A 13,635-nucleotide genomic window follows, 5' to 3' on the forward strand; every position below is an offset into this window, starting at 1 on the left:
AAGGCGCTGACTCGGTGCATTGCAACGAAGAGCCAGATCTAAACCGATATGTGCAATTCTCCCTGGAGAGCTTTACCGACGCTTCCACCAGAGTGAGTTATTTTTCCAAAACGGAAGCTAGCTAGTTTTAGTTAGCTTCCGTTACCTAGCAACCTAGCATAATACTCGTAGCAATGCTACTACCTGCTAGTGTTACTTGTTAGCCTCCTAATTGTAAATTTTGAAGCCATACTATAGCGTTTGTCATATAGTATTTGTCTATCGGAAAATAGTCGGTTGGAATGTTCAGAATCACACGTGTGACGGTACTCTGTGGGGCCCGCTTTCGAACGATCACATATGTGTGACGCTACTCCTTAACGGGACACTGCCCCAGTGTGGCATGGAGTGTAACTAACCTAGGCAAGAAGGATGAATGAGCGGTGGCATGATGAATGACTAAGAAGTTTGTCTGAGAAACCAAGTTTGAACTATGTACTAATGCATGAGTGCATGATGCTAACAAGACATGTGACCTATTGGGTGTTTTTTTTTTATTGGATTAATTAAAGTTTGGGGAGGGGAGGTACCCGATAGGACAGGGAACATGTAAACTTAGGAGAAATGTGTTGATGTTAAAAATAGGGTAGATAAGGGGTAGTAGTTAAGGACAAGTAGGTCCTTGGTTTGGTAAAATAAACTGATAAGGTGCCCAGCCAGTGAGCTAATGAGATATAAGGCCCTATTTTAATGATCTGAAACGCAAGTATCAAAACGCAAAGCGCAAGTAACTTTGTGGGCGGGACTCCGGCGCTGTTGCTATTATACCGGCGGGATAAATGACTTTGCGCCTGGCGCAAATCTAAAATGGGTTGGTCTGAAGTACCTACATTACTAATGGGTGTGGTTCGGGCGTAACGTGCAATATCAGAGCGTCATCTCACATTCCCTTTAAGAGCAGGCGCGCTGGTTCCATGGCGGATTGCTATTATAACGACGGATTTACCAGGCGCACGCCAGGAGCGGTTCACCGACGTTCTCGTCAGGGCCGTAAAAGATAGAGAAGTGACATTTTATGGGAAAGGCAGAGCAGTTTTCTAATTGCACTAAGTTGCCCACTCATGCTGCTCATTCAAATTCTTAGTTTTATTTTATATATATTTTATTTTTTAAATTGTTATATTTTTAAATGGTTTAGTTCTTAGAATCAGTTTAACCATTGTACTTTTTTTACTTAATTTAAGACCTGTATATGTTTATTGTTTGCACCTTCCTGCCACAGTAAATTCCGTGTTTGTGTTACACACATGGCGAATAAACCGAATTCTGATTCTGATTGGGATGGGAGAAGAAACCCACCCAAATTAGCTTCGGTTAAACAGGCGTGGCAGGAAATTGCCACAATTGTTACAAATCAAGTTCACATACATAGAGATTTCTCATGAAAATATTTTTAATCATTGACATGAAAGAAATGTAACACAGCCATACAATAAATCACAACAATGTAACGTAGCTTCGCAGGAAGAAGACCCTGACCTCGCCAGCAGTGCGCACGGGCCAAGCATGCGCCCTTAAAATAGCATCTGAATAACGCGCCATTGACTTTAGACTACGTTTTTCCTGGTCTGTAGCGGAATTGTTTTTCTGAAACTGCAAAATAGCACCAGGGAAAGTTTGCGCCGGAACACGCCTCCTTTTTTCGCTGAACCGCCCCCGGGAGCGCAAAGTCATTCCCTAATTTACCTACGTGCGTCTGTGGAGGGAAAAGTCTGCTTTGCGTCGAGTGCAAACTAGGAATGATACTTGCGTCGTTGACAAAGTCAATTGCGCTGGGTGCAAGATAGGGCCCTAAAGGTTATTAATGAAGAAGTATATTGCATGTTTGCCTAAAGAGCAAAAAGTAATACCCTTTCTGTTTGTTTCCTTCTGGTTGACCGAATTCATTCGTCAACCATGCCTGGTTGACGAAGGAGGGTCGTCGCAGAGAGCCAAAAAGGAGATGGAGGCAGACCACCGCAGTTTAGCAAAGCACCCAGCCTGATTGTTACGTCCGGAATGATGCTCCTCTCAAAAATACAATTGATGTTAGGAAAATAAAATTGCCTTCTTAAAAGAATGGTCTTCCTGTTATGCTTGATCAGATGTTTCCAATGGGGGGACTGATATACATCCCATTCATACTGATGAACATGACACCATGAGGTAAAATGAGATAAGTCATCTGAGAATAACGATGGCTAGATAGGGATAAAATAATTAACTTCACGGAGAGTCGCAGCAAAATAAATGTGTCTCTCGGTGAAGGGTAGCCCTCTGGACAGGATTTTCAAGGACAGAACAGTTGGAGAGGAGATAAGAGAAAGCATGACCTTGATAAACATTTCCCTCTGCCCATGTCTAGATTGCCATCCGCGGGGAAGCCTGCAGGTGCCCGCCCTGAACCATGCCATTCCACGTCCGAGCCAAGAAGAGCCCGCCCACCATGCCAGCCACTGCCAGCGCTAAAGCCACTGCCGACGAGTTGTTGGGGGCCAGATACCCTTTACTAAAGGAACGGATCACCATTCTGAGCCAAAAGCGGAGAAAGGGGACCAAGGATATGGCCCTTTCTTAGCCTGAGGGAGGGAGCTTTGATGTGGAGCTCTGCAAGGACTTAAAGGTCCTCCTTGAGAACCGCCAAGGAAAAGGCAGGACGGACAAAAGACTGAGGAAGAAGGAGGAGGAACTGAGAGTGCTGGCCCTTTACCTAAAGGAAGGACAGGCCAGGCAGGCCATCCTCCAGGGCCTTGGGGAGTGTTCCCCTAATCCCTACTCTCCGACAAAAGCCGCCCCCCCCCCCCCCCCCCCCCTACGAATCCCAGATGGTGGTCCAGGCATTAGAGCCTAAGGTTTTCAAGTTCAGTGGTAAGGTCAGAGAAGTTGCCGACTCCACTGAGCGAGAAGACCCCGGTCCTAAAGAGAAGCCTGAAAGGGGCAAGGAGGGAGCCTATGCCCAGGTCAGAGATAAGCTCCGGAGGGCAGAGTGCCCTGTCGCCAAGGGGGCAGTCAGGCCAGGAAGAAGGCCTCGAACGAGCGGCGCCAGGAAGAGTATGGCTATCCCAAGACGACTGGAGGGGGAGAGGAGCCAGAGGATGGCCCCCTAGAGGTCGGAATCGGCGAAGGGGGGGCTTGGCCATCTAGCCCCCAAAGGCTGGGCCGGCCCCTGATTGATGAGTTACTAGGGGGAGGAGAAGGAGCTGAGAAATGGTACATCCTGAGAACTGGCGCTCTAAGAAGGTTCGCTCAGGATATCACCGCCAAAGCGCTGGCCGACCCGGGCCTTCCCCTGCAAGGAGAAGAAGAGGAGGAGGAGGAGGGCTCCGACGACGAGAGAAAGGGGTTTTTAGAGCCAGGGCCGAGCACCGAAGGCCGGCCCAAGCGCACCCACAGGCAACCAAGGAATTTGAACCTACCAGTCCTGGTCAAGTCCCTCCACTACACCCCGTGGGCAACCATGGACCTATCAGGATTGATGGGGCGGATTCCGGACCTGAGAGAGGGGGCGGGAAGGTGGATCCACGTGTTTGAGGAAGAGACTGTGGGCCATCTTCTGGCCGTAGGCAATGTCAAGGCCATTTTGACTAAAAGCCTGGGAGTGGGGGAAATGAGGGAAGTCCTGGAGGGAAACAATTTCTACCCTCTGACACACACAATCGCCGGATGGGGATTTGTTTAACCCTTACCACCCGAGTCTGTGGCAGCACCTACATTTAGTCATTTAGACATTTGATAGTTCAGTTTTTGTATCAAGAAATAGTTTCTCCAATGGCAAGCACTGTCAGATTTGGTTAAAGTTCAAACAGCTGTAATTTAGTCCTATTTGAATATGGGACATAAAAATGGGACAACGAGATGAATGGGTTGTTGCTGTAAAGAGTAGCTTACTCGTAGTGCTTTAAAAAGGTTGTTTGGGGTGCCATAACTTGTCATGGAAGGGAATTTCAAAATATGCCTAGCATCAGTGGCGATTTGTCCTAGCTTAGGTTACTGAAATGAATTTGTGCAACAGGCAAGGAATCCCCCTGAACAATCAATATACTTCATTAAAGCTAACTCGGTTGTGAATCTGACACTACCATGCATAGACTCCAAGTATCTAACTACTGTGGTAAACCTGTCTTGTTTTGCCGTGGTTTACACAGTCTCGCTAAACAGATGATCGGAGTGTTGTTATGGGCTCAAATAAACACTCATTGCTATGTTTTACAACCGGAGGATTGACCGGAAGACTAGAAACCGTTCTGTCCCAAAAAAAATGTTTTGCCTTTGACTGGTTTTGAACCTACAACCCTATGTTTACCAGCACAACTTCTCATCCAATTGAGCGATTCCCAGATCTGGACTTTACCATTTTCAGTAACTGGATAATAAAATAAGGCAAGCATTGTCAGTTTTGGTCCAAGCTCAAACAGCTGTAATTCAGTCATATTTTCACATATCAAGGTTAAACTTTGCAGGGTACTTCAGGGGGGTGTCACCTTAAAGCCTATTAGGTTTGAAAAACCATCGTTCAAAATGACATTTGATTTAGTGACACAAACATATTGAGGCAATTCGGGGGGTCCCAAGAGAAGAACAATAGCCCCATTTGCCCCATACCCTCCGGTCCCATTTGCCCATACCCTCCGGGACTGGTGGTCCCCCCCATGTTCCTCCCAAGGAGCGGTTTCACCTTGATGTGTTGGTGTGGGTGCACGGAGCATCTGAAAAGGGATTGCCCGAGGGCAGAGTGTCGGATGGGACCACCCCTGTTCAGAGGGTCAGCGACCGCAGTAACGGGGTGTTTGCAGTAACGGGGTGTTTGCAATGTGAGTTGATCTGTGATCTTTGTGATTTGAAGGGAAGTGCATACCAAACCATTAATATGAAATCCTTATAATTATACGATTATTATGTATAAATACAAATATAGTATATTAACATTGCGGGGAAAAAAGATTTTTGTCAACAAATTTGTCAATTTGTCAAAATTGTTACATAGTACAGTACCTTTAGATGAAGCAGACAGCACCGCTCTTTTTATCGCATAGGTCTTTAGGCACCTGTCAAACATATCGTCCCAAAGTTCTACCACACCATCCTTGCCGCCGGTTACAAACCCCTGCAAAGGAAGATTTGTGTCAAACAGAAATCAGAGCATCTTCATGCTCTGTGTTTTCAAGAAACGTAACATTATTTGTTTATTTGTCTTCAGTGCTACAGGAAGATGGATAGGAAGTAAAACAGTAACATGGGTATATTATATCCCTTTGTATCTTTAGGATGGACATTATACAAGCAGTAAGATACATTTTTTGTAGAAATAGAGAAATGTGATGACTACCTTGTCGAGCGAGCACATGGCAAACACTGGACCGTCATGGGCCTTTATGGTCTTCATTAGTGTCGTCTCTCTCCAGATGTACACATCTCCCGTGGTCGCCCCGGAGAAAACCAGCTCCTCAGAGCGTCCGTAGCAGACAGACATCATGGTCTCCAGCTTCCCCAGGTTCCCAAAGATGCCCCTTTTGAACGTAAGGCCTCCACCTGGAGTAAACACATGCATTCATCAAAATGCCTGTTTAACTTCATAAACAAATTAATTCCGTTAATCCAGTTTTACATTTAACACGTATTTAAGTCATTGGTCATTTAAATATGATAAGTAACCATGAAATACCTGTGTGTTGCCAGAACTTGATGTGCTTTATGCCCACGGTAACTAGCTTGTCCATACGAAAAGGGTTGCACTTCACTACAAACAGTTTATCTTTGTGGCCCCTAGGGAACAAATTGGTCCAGTCACACTCTGTTTTCATTCAGTTTCACGTTACTTTATTTATTTTGTACTTGTTGTATTCATCATGTGTGTATTTATATATATATTTTCCTGTTTGATCAAAGCATTTTCATATAGGCCTACAGTAATAATAAGATAATAAGACTATTTATTTGCCATATTTCATACAAGAATTGCAGCTAAATGTGCTTTACATAAAATAAATAAAAACAATAATACAAGTGATAAAAGTAATACAAAGTTATAATTTATTTTTATTTTTTATAACTCAACAAAACACAAGCCGCAGTCTTTGCAGTATCTCAAATCCGTCTTACACTCAAGCTGCCTTTGCAGTTTCCGAAACATATAACAAACCAGACTAGCCGAATCTATCTGCGGTCTCTCGAATCCGTCTTAGACTCGAGCTGCCTTTGCAGTTTCCAAAACATTTAACAACCCAGACTAGCCGCAATCTAACTGCGGTCTCTCGAATCCGTCTTAGACTCGAGCTGCCTTTGCAGTTTCCAAAACATACAGTACACGTATGTTGTTTTTATTCCTTCATTGTGTAAGCATGAACATGTAATTGTTATCCTGCGCCAGATTGCCTTGATCCATACCTTGCTTTGGCCAGCCTCTCGCCTTTCTTCCAGTCCCACACCACAATAGAATGAGATTCGTCGATGCCCAAAGAAACAAGGCTCTTCCCGTCCACTGCATGGCAAATGAACAAAGGGGCCATTCATCAAGCTATCCTTCTATACAGCCACATGAAGTCAAGGTTATTCAGGAAAATGACTCTCAGAGAAGGTTTCTAGAGTACTAGAAATGTCAATAAAAAATATTATTAAAATTAATAATTATTATTAATTATAGGCAGCTCTGCGCTAACCTAGGCAAACAATTTTCTCAAACAAACAAAATGTGCACTCACACCTTACTGTACGAGTAATCTCAACATTTATTTGAGATACTATTGATAAACTCATCGTATAGAACATTCTTTTATATATATAAAACTGAAACCCCTACAACTATTGAAACCACTTTCATTGACCCTTACTTTGGGTTTGGACAGTAGCTTCCAACAGAGGGTTCCCCTGTTCTGTGTAGATAATGCCGTATCAACATTCCTAACAGTACACTGTGATGACCTACCTGTGAACTCCAGAGCACACACACCCCTCAGGTGATGCCCCTTCAGTAAGGACAGACACTTTAACGTTTGGATATCCCACACATGGATGGCTGGGTCTCTGCCAACCTAGGAATGGAGACAAATCAATCAATCTAAATTAATGTGTTTAAACATATCTTTTATAAGAAAATATCAAATGGTTTATACATAAAATCTACTGTTTGAAATATGTAAACAAGGTCCCTTGTGCATTTCAATCCCCTCTACTGTTGTAGTTGTATAGCAGTACTAAGAAGCACTTAAGGCACTTTTTGTGTTGTCTATATTCATGGCATAGAGAGTGTAGAAGCCAAGGGTTTTTGCTAGACCTCTGATATGCCCCAGTAAAATATCTAGTTAAGTGTTTTAACAATTTACTGTATTAGTCAGTGCATTCATTTAGATAATCCCGTAAAAAAGAAATGCAGTATCCCAATCAATGCTTGTATAATCAACGCAGTTTAACTGAAAGCACAAACTGATGTATGCCCGCAGAATTCTTTCTGTGCTTGCTATAATAGCCACTGATGCGGCACACAGAAGTCCAGGTGTCGGCACACAAGTCAGAATTGAGGTAGGCTAAGAAAACTATAAAAAGCTTCTCAAAAATAGGCCTACGGATCATCTTATTTAGACTCAAACATAATAACAAGCTGAGTCCTACGTATTAAATTACATGAAGCTGAAAAAACAATATGTGTGCTCAAATTATGGTGGAAAACATTGCTGCATGCTCGCTTTAACTATTGATGTCCTTGCCAAAGCTGATATCAAACTTACATCCTGTATACTGGGTTAAGCAAGGGAAGTTTGTATAGTGCATTATGTTAAACACTTCTTGTTAGCTTGGAAGAAAGAAAAGTGATATGAGTAATAAGGGTCCTGTGCCACAGTAGAGCTTTATGTCAAGCAACACTTTTGGTAGAAGCCAATTCTTTCGTTTGCATTTAGTGGCCATTTTCAGTGTGTGTTTTGTTAATTGCTGTTTAGTATGTGTGCTCCCTCTATAGGTCAAGTTGTCCTTAAAGGAAAGGCGCTATAGTCTAGAGAGGTAGTTGGCTGTCTTTAAACCTTTGTTTACTTGCTTGCTTGTTTTTAGAACATTTGCATTCTCAGTTTGCTTGTTTAAAACAAGTAGTCTTTATTTTTGGAATATCTGGTTGAAACAATTCTTTGTTATGGCAAAAGGATAACCAATAAATGAAGATCTTTTTATTTTCCAATCTCATCTGAACATTCACTTTATTTTACTCAAGCATTACAAGGGTCCAACAAACCCCCAGTCAGCCCAAGGGTGATTAACGCAAAGGGTCAACATAGGATTTCATAGTCCCTACAGAGAGCATTTAACTTAAGCAGATACTATAAAGACCTTGTGAAATTGGATTAACAGCTGCCATGAGTTACTTATGTAACAGGTAGTTGTGAACCTACCTGACCAGTGGCCACATAGTCTTTCAAGGGATGGACAGTCAGACTCAGAATGTCATCGTCGTGGCCAAGGTAGAATCGCTGTGAATGCTGCTGTCGGTTATAGACTACGGCGACAGCTGCCACATGGTAAACCACCTCTCCAGCCTGTGTGTAGAACAGATTATTCCTGCAGTCACAGCCCCGGTAACTGCAGAGTAAGAAAAATATGAGAAAGTGCTTCTTAGTACTATAACACAACAACAGTGGAGGGGATGGAAAACACGGGGGGCTTCGATTCATTATTTTAGATAATTTTAGTTGATTTTATGTAGTAACAATTTGATTGTTGAGTGTAAAAAGATAAGGAGTAGAGAGGCAAAAATGGCAAACATTCCAAAAAAAGGCCCACAAAAACCAGCAAGAAGAAAAGATACTGTCAAAGAAAGAGAGACAGAAATGCAGACATGAAAGGTGATTACCCGTGAACAAACTGCAGTTGAAGCCCTTCATCTGGTGCCTTCTGGCGCTTCAACGAACCCACAAGCTTCTTTCGCAATTGAGGTAGATCCTCTTTATAAACCTAGTAGATAGTTTAACATTTCTACAATTATAATGGAACATAACTGTTCAAGTACTCAACTCTATAACCTCAAAGAAATGACAAAATACATTTTTAAATCAAAATATGTATGACTTGTGTTTTACTTAATATAAATTATGCATATTAACTACCTGTCTTTCATAGTTCATCTGTGCCTCCTGCTCAATATCTGAGTCTAGCTCCGGAACATCTGAGACATCAGAGTCAGATTCCCCACTGTTTGAGTCAGCATATCCCTCTGGACAAACACACAACAGAAACACACACATTAACAATAAATTACCTTCAGGAGTGCCATCACCTGATTACCAGCATGTAATTAAAAAAGTTAAACCAAAATGTGAGATTACTTATCGGTTATTATGTTATTTATGATCAATAAATTAGTTTACTGTACCGTAAAACAACTGTATTTTATCTATATATGGTAAATCAAGAGTATAGAAATGAAGGCTATAGGTGTTTGTTATTGCAGGTCCATGACCACCTTGCAGAAGAGGTTCCAGCACCCCGTTCATGACTCCCTCTGGGAGAAACCTCCACTGGAACAGGGCATGGTCCGCTCCTCCGGTGCTCATCACCCACTGGAGATCATGAGACCAGCGCACGTTGGTCACGTGAGCAGAGTGTCCAATGTACTTTTTGAACTTAGCTGCTGTTTCACAGAGAAAGAAATCAATTTTAGCATTACAGAAACGTCAGTTCCACATCAATGAAGACTTCTGAACATACATGAAGTATACAACAGGTTCCAGAATTTTCATAGGGACTTGAAGTACGATAAAACTACCTGAAGACATCTACATGTTAACTTTCCTACTGGATATGCGTTTTCGGGTGTCTGTATGGGCCAATGTTCCCTCTAAGCTGCGCGCCTGCGCAGACCAGTTGAAGGACCCGCGCACAAGATTTTTCAGACCGCACAGAAAATAAAATCTGTAGTTTTTAAATTATTATTTTAGCAAATCTATAAATGTTCAGTTGATCGGCCAAATGAGGCGGACCCACTTCATACGTTTCAATGTCACTCTAGGCTACACGCAAGCTTTTAAAGGAGTCCTTGATTGCAAAACCGATTTTACCTTGTCATAGTTGAATAACGACAGTTCGGTGAGTAAAAGGGACATACAGTGAACCTCAAAGTCCATTGACACCTCTTTCCTATCTAAATCTCACAACTTCAAACTGCAGCTGTAAAATGATCGGTTTCGAAAAAGCTGAATTTTTGACGTCACAAATGTAGCATCACCTTTGTCACGCCCCAACATTTACATACAGACCAGCCCTCTGGTGTTCTGGCCCAGAATCTCAGACACTAGTTTAGCTGTGCGCTGCTCTGTGTACTTCCACGGGAATTACAAAGGAAAAAGTTTGGAAGTTTTTAAAGGATATTGAAAATGGACCATCGTAAATGCAGTGTTTCAGGCTGTACAGGGAATGCTGACACTTTTCAGTCTTCCTAAGGAACCAAACATTCTACGGGCTGTGATGTTTGCCTATGAGAAGATCCCTGTGCAGTTTGACCCTCAATTACACATTTGCTCGAACCATTTCACTGAGAGTTTTGAAAACCTGGGACAATGTAAAGCAGGATTTGCTATGAAGCTGTTGCTGAAAAGAGGTGCTGTTCCGACCTTATGATCATCACAACCGCAAGTTGATCCCGCTTCGACAACAGAAGTGGAAACAACTAGCGTTATCATTTCAAATGATATCTAGTCAATTTGTTGAAAACAGTGTTGTGTAGACACAATAGATTTATTTGTAAGTTTTTATTTCAAGTCTCCACCTTCGATGTTTCAGTGAGTGCTGTTGGCCTGTTGTGTCTTTGCTCCGCAGCTTCGCTCGTTGTAAACCAACCAATCAGCGCGCAGCTCATCTATATATTCATGAGCATACCATAAAAGGAGAAAACCTAGCGTTTCATTCTAGGGCTATTTCACAGGATGCATCAGGGGGCATAGAACAGCACCCAGGCCATTTTCAGCCCAACCAATGTTACATACCCTATTCGGAGACCTTAAAGAACAGTGTGAAATACCCCCAAAACCCAGTCAATTACCCCTTTAACAAAACGACGACCCTGGCGCTCAGCTCAAGCTTTGACTAGCAACGAAAATCAGGAACGTTACCTTTACAGGTGCCCAAAAAAAGGGGCAGTTTTACATTTAAACACGAATGGCTTGATGAAATCTTTCAAACGGACACAAGCGATGGTCCATGTAGGCTGGTGAAGCTTTCTGATATATTTAGCTACGAAGAAGCTAGTGGGGTTCTCTGCAAACTTTGCTCAGAGTACTGAGGTTTGCACTCAGACAGACTTCTATTTGCTCAGTTCAGAATTTCAGAGGTAACATTGGTATGGGCATAATCGTTTATCCAGTAAATGTCCCACCAACCTTTTTTAAGGCAGGGAAACCTGAAGAGTTTGACAAGGCCGACATCATCACCGGTCACCAGCACAGCGCTGCTGTAGTTGGCGTCCACAGAGTTCATGTCTGTGACATTTGAGTACTTGGGCCAAATCCCGTTGACCTCAGGTCCGATGATACCCGTCCAGGTCATCCAGTGGATACCCTTAGATTCCTCTTTGGACAGCTGTTTGCCTGCTACAGAGACAAAGCACATCACATTTTGTAAAAAGAATATAACAAAATGTATATGCAAACATTTATGATAAAACTTGATAGATATTCCTCTATTCTGGTTGTAATGACTATTCCCATTCCCAGCTACTATTATTCTTATTTTTTTTGTTAGCATCATTACAGTATCAACACAAAGTTTGTATCACCTCTTGCAAATAAACTTTTACAATTAGAGAGTCTACCAACCTGGCATCCTATAGAAGAGTCTCTCTCCTCCCCCGTCATTGGTCTGTAGGAAGCGACTGTCCACCGACCAATCCAGATGCGTGATGAAGCAGGTGGAACGGTTGCATTCGCCCACCTTCTTGTAGCGCTGCCCCACTGCATAGATGTCCACCAGGCCATCATTGGAGCCCACCGCCAGGAAACAACCATCCGGGGAGAACTTGAGCTCGTGAATGACTTCCTTCCTGTCCTTGATGTGCACCACCTCTGTCATGTCTCTGAGAATAGACCCGTGTCAGAGGAAATGGAACGTGAGGTCACGTAAGGTAGATCTACAGTTAGGTCCATAAGTATTTGGACATTGACACAATTTTCATCATTTTGGCTCTGTATACCACCACAATGGATTTGAAATGAAACAATCAAGATGTGCTTTAAGTGCAGACTTTCAGCTTTAATTTCAGGGTATTTACATCCAAATCAGGTGAACGGTGTAGGAATTACAACACATTTTATATGTGGCCCCCCCCTTTTTAAGGGACCAAAAATAATTGGACAAACTAACATAATCATAAATCTAATTGTCACTTTTAATACTAGGTTGCAAATCCTTTGCAATCAATGACAGCCTGAAGTCTGGAACCCATAGACATCACCAGACGCTGGGTTTCGTCCCTGGTGATGCTCTGCCAGGCCTCTACTGCAACTGTCTTCAGTTCATGCTTGTTCTTGGGGCATTTTCCCTTCAGTTTTGTCTTTAGCAAGTGAAATGCATGCTCAATTGGATTTAGGTCAGGTGATTGACTTGGCCATTGCAGAACATTCCACTTCTTTGCCTTTAAAAACTCTTTGGTTGCTTTCGCAGTATGCTTCGGGTCATTGTCCATCTGCACTGTGAAGCGCCGTCCTATGAGTTCTGAAGCATTTGGCTGAATCTGAGCAGATAATATTGCCCGAAACACTTCAGAATTCATCCTACTGCTTTTGTCAGCAGTCACATCATCGATAAATACAAGGGAACCAGTTCCATTGGCAGCCATACATGCCCACGCCATAACACTACCTCCACCATGCTTCACTGATGAGGTGGTATGCTTTGGATCATGAGCAGTTCCTTCCCTTCTCCATACTCTTCTCTTCCCATCATTCTGGTACAAGTTGATCTTGGTCTCATCTGTCCATAGGATGTTGTTCCAGAACTGTACAGGCTCTTAGATGTTTTTTGGCAAACTCTAATCTGGTATTCCTGTTTTTGAGACTCACCAATGGTTTACATCTTGTGGTGAACCCTCTGTATTTACTCTGGTGAAGTCTTCTCTTAATTGTTGACTTTGACACAGATACGCCTACCTCCTGGAGAGTGTTCTTGATCTGGCCAACTGTTGTGAAGGGGTTTTTCTTCACCAGGGAAAGAATTCTTCAGTCATCCACCACAGTTGTTTTCCGTGGTCTTCCGGGTCTTTTGGTGTTGCTGAGCTCACCAGTGCGTTCTTTCTTTTTAAGAATGTACCAAACAGTTGATTTGGCCACACCTAATGTTTTTGCTATCTCTCTGATAGGTTTGTTTTGATTTTTCAGCCTAACGATGGCTTGCTTCACTGATGGTGACAGCTCTTTGGACTTCATATTGAGAGTTGACAGCAACAGATTCCAAATACCATACTTGAAATTAACTCTAGACCTTTTATCTGCTCCTTGTCAATGAAATAACAAACTCCCTTTATGAGGGAATAACATACACCTGGCCATGGAACAGCTGAGCAGCCAATTGTCCAATTACTTTTGGTCCCTTAAAAAGGGGGGGGGCCACATATAAAATGTATTGTAATTCCTACACCGTTCACCTGAT

The 13,635-nt window shown here is 42.8% G+C and overlaps 1 protein-coding gene across 3 annotated transcripts in view; it reads right to left on the reverse strand.

The window, feature by feature from the left end:
• The window catches only part of LOC134008488 (echinoderm microtubule-associated protein-like 6), a 49,411-nt gene that overhangs the window by 22,821 nt on the left and 12,955 nt on the right, over positions 1 to 13,635 (reverse strand). For all 3 annotated transcript variants that reach the window (XM_062447887.1, XM_062447886.1, XM_062447885.1), the window contains exons 9-19: positions 11,808 to 12,064; positions 11,373 to 11,582; positions 9,461 to 9,628; positions 9,105 to 9,211; positions 8,852 to 8,952; positions 8,394 to 8,580; positions 6,941 to 7,046; positions 6,403 to 6,496; positions 5,681 to 5,781; positions 5,345 to 5,547; positions 5,011 to 5,122 (exon numbers count right to left, since the gene is read on the reverse strand). In XM_062447887.1, the coding sequence (XP_062303871.1) occupies positions 5,011 to 5,122; positions 5,345 to 5,547; positions 5,681 to 5,781; positions 6,403 to 6,496; positions 6,941 to 7,046; positions 8,394 to 8,580; positions 8,852 to 8,952; positions 9,105 to 9,211; positions 9,461 to 9,628; positions 11,373 to 11,582; positions 11,808 to 12,064 (1,646 nt within the window). The remainder of the gene's footprint in view (positions 1 to 5,010; positions 5,123 to 5,344; positions 5,548 to 5,680; positions 5,782 to 6,402; positions 6,497 to 6,940; positions 7,047 to 8,393; positions 8,581 to 8,851; positions 8,953 to 9,104; positions 9,212 to 9,460; positions 9,629 to 11,372; positions 11,583 to 11,807; positions 12,065 to 13,635) is intronic.

Source organism: Osmerus eperlanus, chromosome 22, assembly GCF_963692335.1.
Source record: "Osmerus eperlanus chromosome 22, fOsmEpe2.1, whole genome shotgun sequence".
In the NCBI taxonomy this organism is placed as follows: Eukaryota; Metazoa; Chordata; class Actinopteri; order Osmeriformes; family Osmeridae; genus Osmerus; species Osmerus eperlanus.